The sequence below is a fragment of the Poecilia formosa genome, unplaced genomic scaffold (genome assembly GCF_000485575.1).
Source record: "Poecilia formosa unplaced genomic scaffold, Poecilia_formosa-5.1.2 Scaffold102, whole genome shotgun sequence".
In the NCBI taxonomy this organism is placed as follows: domain Eukaryota; kingdom Metazoa; phylum Chordata; class Actinopteri; order Cyprinodontiformes; family Poeciliidae; genus Poecilia; species Poecilia formosa.
Genome location: NW_006800041.1, coordinates 565,739 through 572,339, shown reverse-complemented (window position 1 = coordinate 572,339; position 6,601 = coordinate 565,739). Strand labels below are relative to the sequence as shown.

The window sequence follows — 6,601 nt, the reverse complement described above, 5'->3', positions numbered from 1 at the left end:
TATATATATATATGAAGATCTCCGTCTATCAGATGTTCGGTGAAGATGCGGAGCGTTCAAGGTTTCCCGTTTGGCATGTTGTAAAACCTGTTCAATTTCTTCTGCCTAAAAAGGTTAATGGGTAAAAAATAAATTACAAAATGTTAATTTTTTTTTATTTCTCTCTCTCAGATCTTAAACTTGTGTTCGCTATCCAGTTTGTGAGCCTTCTTTGACTACTGGTTAGAAACATTAAAAAGAGCAACACATGAAATATGCTGACTGGATTTCTTGTAAGGACCTTGGTGGATAAAAATCAATGGCTGCTGAGTTCACATCTGAGTCACAATGAGCTTTCAAACGTCTCATTTATTGTTGCAGTTACTTCACAAGTTCTCCAGCAGTGACTCATGGACCTCTGTGCTCTAAATCCACCACAGACTTTTTGCCATCCTTGGATCCAAAGATATGAAAAGCAATAAATTAAACTTTGGTGGAAAGGAGGAAGTTTTAGAAAGTTTAAGAAACAATGATTCCTCATCTCCAATAATACGTCTTAAAAATAAAGAGAGTAAAATGAATGCCACAATAACATCAATAACAAAGTTTTTCAGGTGAGTATATGTTTATATTTTTGTATAAATCTAAAAACATTTTTAATTAGAACTTCTGCATGATCCATTTCATGTCACCTGAACTCATACACCAAGCTAGTTCAGATAAAAAAGGTAATATCCTCTCTGTGGGCAGAGACAGACCAAAGCATCATCACTTCATCTGGACTTGGATGCAAGGTTTCCAAAGCTGTGGGTTTCCATAGAAACCTTCAACAGACTGCAAACAGCACAGAAGGTTGAGCGGTGTTATTTCAACTCGCCCCCCTTTTCTTCACCGCCGCCGCTCAACACACACACGCACACACACACAGCACTCTGAAGCAGAAGGAGAAGATGCGAGAAGAGGAGAGGGCAGCGCCAGCAAGACGACAGAATCTCAAGATCTTGTGTGTCGTAATAAAATATGCCCAAAAGCTAAAGTGGCAGGATGGAGTATGTATCAGGTTTGTGGTTCAAAGTGTTTCAATCAAGTCAGAGTCACTTCATAGTCTTCATTTGGGTATCCAGGCAACACTGAGATACCCAACTGTTTGATTTAAAATCTAAATCAAAAAGAGAATTGCTGACATGACAATAACTTATGAACACGTTTCTGTTTAGTTGGCCACAAATGTTTTGAACCATCTCTGATTTGCTTGATGTTCTTTAGATCTTTCAAATGATCTTGATATATTTCATTTTAGAATATATCAAGAGTTTTTCTTTGTACTTTGATTGCTTCATCCTAGCAACCCCTTTCATAGTTTGTGTCTGTCTGTTATCCTTTGTTACACCTAATCGACATTTAGATTTACATTTTCTATCTCCAAACACTCATTGCCCTCCGACCCACTTCAGCTGCCTTGCTCGATTTGATCATTTAGACAAAATTATCAGTTGTCTTAGCCAACATAAAGTAAAGCAAACAGGCTTTCTCAAACTCCTAAATCGTTTCTCAAAACAACACGCCCTGTGGTTCTGTTTATATGAAAGCCATCTGAAGCATGCGTCTCTCTGACACAAGACAAAGCAAGAGATCAGCAGGGCTAAACAACCTGATAGTCCAGAGGTCATCCAGAGGTTTGTTAGCTTTTTCTATAACCAGCTCTTTTGTCGGCAGCCCAAAGAATGGAGCTAGCATCATACACTAAAAGATACAAATAAATAGTTCATCTTCTTTTTCAAACAAAAACATAAATATTTTATTGCTTAAAATGCAATAACATAGCATTCCATTAGAGCACGCGTGATCATTTGTAACAAAAGACACATCTGCTGCTAAAAATACTTGTAACATTGATTTAACACCAATACAGTGTAGGGCTGATCTGATGATTATTTTTTGGACTGACCAGTTAATATTTGCATAGCAAAAGGTGCTTAATAAGACATCTCTTTTCTTTTTTTACTGAATTTTAACCAGCCGAAACTAAAACTATGCCACTTGAGGAGTCTAGGGTAGAAGATATGTACAGACAAAGCTTTTTTTTTTTTTTTCATCTTAACTGCAAATATTTTTGCACAAGTTTGACTTTACTTCTCTGACTATGTTGGTCTTTTAGCAAAAGGCCTTTTAAGAGTCTGTATGGACAATTATTTCAATAATAGATTTAAAATTAATCGTTTCAGCTCTAGTTTCATGAGCCAAAGTGTATTTTTTTTTTACTGTTATCACACAAGACATCTGGAATATGGTTAGCATCAGTTCACACACAGTTAATGACCAGAATGACTAATATATGTTTAGAACAAGTGATGACAATAAGACAGTTCTGACAGGTTCAATGTTTATGTCATAATTCTCAATTTGAGAAGGATTTTATTATTTAAATTGATTACACATATTAAAATTGTTCTGAAACTTTAGTTATGTTTTTCTATTTTTTTTTTTATAGTGCATGGCCAAATTTAGGAGCAGGACTGAAAAACTGTAGGAAAAAAAAGAAAATACTCCAGATAGCCGGGAGCAAATCTTCCTGGCAATAACTTCATTTAAGACAACACACAAAAACATGGATTTTGTTCCAAATAATAAAACGTACCTTTTATCAAACAGACTACTTCTGTTTGCTCTGCTGCTATACAATACATGATAATTGTGTTTATTCACATTTCTGTATTTTAGTTTCAAATTAAACCCAGATCCTGTATGAATTTAGGTAACTATTAGCCATCTTATACAAAATAAAAATAAATGCAAGTTATCCAAATTACAATATTTTTTTTTTTCAATATTTAAGATAACACACACACCAACAGAACTTGATGCCGTTATTAGTGATCAGAACTCAGCAGCAGACACACTGTCAGTAAATTTCACGTCAACGTCTTTTTGTAATTGTGTGCAAAAAAAATAAATAAAAAGATGTTTCAGTGCAGGTCAAAGTTGACTTTTTGGATTATGTGACAAGGCTGGTGTCACAACAGGGAGCAGATGGTTATATTTGGGTTTGACAGTGATCTGTAGGGTTGTAGTGTAAGGATCTGACATCACCATACGGTGCAAATCAGAATCATCTGTTGGATCCTCCAACTGAGAGTCTTTTTGATCATTCTTGGTCGGCTTTGAAGGGTCTGCCGGATAAAGCTTGTCCCCTAGAAAGGAAGATGGGATAAATGTGAAAAGTTTATATTTTGTTGGAATTAATTTACAGGCAGCACTAAATTAATTATTATTGACTAGGCGATTGGTGAAATGTGTTGGATTAAACAATGCCCATTATGCCGAGTCAGTCAATTAATAACTTTCACATCTGCAATTGATTAAGACCTAAGAATGCAACTCAAATCTGAATAAAATGTTATTTGCAAAAAAGTTACATCATTCATTTCAGGCAGTTGCAGGTACTTAACTAATGTAAGGCAGATATTTAACAAATGTAGGGCTTTAGAGGCTGAGATGCCAGAAGTGCTGGAGAAAAGGCTGAAAGTTAAAAAATTTCCCACTTACACAAAAAGGTGTGAAAAAACAACTAAGGAAAAAGCATTAGCCTAGTGTCTTCTTCTAAATATTATAATTTAGGGGTTTAAATCAACAGGTGATGCTGTGGCGTCTACAATCATCACCTGTATACACGTATGGTTTCTAAAAGTGATGACGCAATAGTCATAATGCTGTATTCAAAGGTTCCAGCCCAACAAACCAAACTGTGAGATCATGGCGGCTGTTTATCCCTTAAGTATCAGTCAGGCCGATCATTAGAAGAGACATGGCTGATAATCAGCACCTGGGAGCAGAGAAATGTGTTGCTGGTCTTGAAGGACGATAACAGGCATCCACTGATCGCAGCCTTCTGTTGCCCGCTGGTGGGCAAAGCTGTGGAGGTTGTCCAGTAGCGGGAAGCGGCACATCCGGCTGAGCTCGTAGAACTGCGGAGGAGCGATCCAAAGTCGCCGTGCCTGGTAGCTCTGCAGGATCTCTGAGGGCGTGGACCACTGAAACACACAACAGGTTGAGTTGATTCATTCTGTATTATTATTTTTTTTTTGTCGTTTGAGACAACAGAATAAACCACAATGTCAGATGTGAAAGGGGTGAAATAAAAATACTGATGTTTAGTTGTTTTATTTTTTTTTTAAAAGCCATTTATTTTTAACCTTTTGTTACTGTGAGAAGACGACTCAGGTGTTTTACATATAAGTGAGGTGTTTAAAAAAAGCTGTAAAATTCTGTTCAACTACAGAGCTGAGTAATGTTAACTGCTCTATCTCTTTCACACACAGTGTGACATCACCCCTGGTTCTAATAATAATAAGCTCTGGTCATTTCTTCTGTATAATTATCTACCTTAACCCTGGTGGTGATGCTAGAAGATTGTCAAGTTGTGGTGAGACAGCTGCAATATATTGGCATGTTGTGGTATGTAGTGAGCATAGGGAGCTGTCTTTTTAAAATGGTTAGTAGTTCAAACATTAGTAGTTCAGCTTAATTTTCTCTCCTTGTCTTTTATGAAGTGCTTCCATCGATATTCTTTCAAATTTTGGAAACGTCCAATATTGTCCATCAGATGAACGTTTTATTGAAAATCCTGCTGGTGTGGTCTTGTCACTTGTAAATTTTAGCCAAGCCAAGATAAAAATTAAAATTATACAATTAGGGAGCTTCTATGAAAAAACTTTGGCTGTTATTTATGAAATGATTCAAGACAGCATTGACATGGTCTTAAGCCACGTCAAAAGTTACTGAATCTAATGCCGAACCTTGAAGAATCCTTTTTGATATTTAAACATGGCCTCTTTTGTAGACCAGTATTCAACCCAGTACAGTTTCTTCTGGGTTTCTACAGGAATACAGTTTGTTTTCTGGCCACCATCTCAGTGGAGTTGACAAGAAAGACAAACAAGCTGGTCAAGTCTTCAAGCCATCCACCTCAATATTTGAATGATGAAGAGAACAATATGATGAGATCCGTTTAGTACTGGTAATTTCACAACATATTTTCAGTGACGTATAGTGAGACAACTCTGCAATTTTAGGGCATTTTTGAAAAGTTGTGACTGTTCAATTTTTTTTAATATAATGTACAAGAGGGTGTATTTTTGCGAGTTTTAGTTATCTGCAGTTAAACAGAAATCAGAATCAGGGGGGGCTATAAAATAAATATTGGTATTCGCAAATTGGTCATAAAATCGCTGATCGGTGCATATAGGGTAAGTTTTCAAAACCCAACTTGATTATATTTCAAAAATTACCTGAAAGCGCTCAATTTCCTTCTCGTCTTGCAGCGTGCTGGGCATCTCCTGCAAACAGCACATGAAGAAAGCTGTGTCAAACCTCGTCCTCCCATATTTGGCGGTGGGGGTCAGCCAGTTCGCCCACTCATGTAAAGCCCAGATATTGGGCAAAACCTCCAACTCCTGGCACATCCTCATGAAGTTGGAAGGGTTCTTGTTCACCAACGCCCTCCACTTTGAGAGTTCATCACAACCCAGTTTATGTTCTGTGTGATGTTGACTAAAACGTGTGTCCTGAAAGCTTTTTAAAATGCGTTTCTCTTCCTTTTTAGGCACAACCAGCAACACTCCTGATTCCTCAAAAGTCTCTCTGACGGCACAAATTCTCAGGGCGACTTCCCCCGGGATGGGAGAGCCGAGTTTCAATCGGTTTGTCGCAAAGATCGGGGGTCTGTTCTCCACGGGCTGCTTAACGCTCCTTAAACCAAAACCAGGGGAATTAAGAAAAGATTTAAAGACGTCTAACCAATCACTTGAAAAGTCCGAAGAGTCCACCATACCGCCGGGAAACACATACGCGTTGGGCATAAATGTGCTTTTAGCGCTTCGTTTCAGCAACAGGACGTCGTAATCAAACTCGGAGCTGTGCGGCAGCCGTGTCGCTGCGCCGTTGCCGTCCAGCGGTGTTCTTGGCGACAAACTGTCCGCACCGAGCCTGCGTCCTGCGGTGAGGATTAGGGTGGACGCCTCCTTCCACTGCTTCAGAGCGGTGTTCATCTTCAAACTACGAGAGGATTTAAACGACTTTCAATTTCTGAAAGTTTCAAACCCTGTTCACCATAGATTCTTTACGTTACATGTGACGGAAGTGACGCATTTAAAGGGTTATGTTGCTCGTACTATCGCCACCTACAGGCCGGAGGCCTTATAGACCTGCAGGAGTACCGTATTTCTATAAAACGGAGCGTCCACAAGACTTTCTTTGTAATACCGTTTTTAGAAATTTTCTTTTCAATAGCAAGTACCCCATAGGTAAAAAGTCTGAATACAATAAAGTGTCTTTGGGATGTGGTGAAATGATAAACTTGAATTGGATGGATGTGCAGTGAAGAGATCAGCAACCGTGTAATGCTAGCATGTTAGGAAGGTTCGACACTTCATGAAATAAATGTCACAGTGAATTAAGACAGGTATGAAAGCAAGTGTGGGTCCAGCTTGGTGGTAGTATGGTGTACCAACAGTGATTGTATTTAAATAGAGATAGAAAGAAACAAAGAGACATGTAAATGGAATAGTTAAAATTAGTTCCTACTAATGACATAATAATTGAAATTCTAAAATAATTTTCATTA

General features: G+C 38.0%; 1 protein-coding gene across 1 annotated transcript; it reads right to left on the bottom strand.

The window, feature by feature from the left end:
* Positions 1 to 1,752: 1,752 nt before the first annotated feature.
* Positions 1,753 to 6,153, bottom strand: LOC103142819 (nucleoside diphosphate-linked moiety X motif 19-like). The gene is made up of 3 exons (XM_007559064.2): positions 5,268 to 6,153; positions 3,803 to 4,010; positions 1,753 to 3,170 (listed from the first exon to the last, which is right to left on the bottom strand). The coding sequence occupies exons 1-3, from the start codon at positions 6,024 to 6,026 to the stop codon at positions 2,956 to 2,958; spliced, it is 1,182 nt and encodes a 393-aa protein (XP_007559126.1). The 5' UTR covers positions 6,027 to 6,153; the 3' UTR covers positions 1,753 to 2,955.
* Between the last annotated feature and the right edge of the window lie 448 nt (positions 6,154 to 6,601).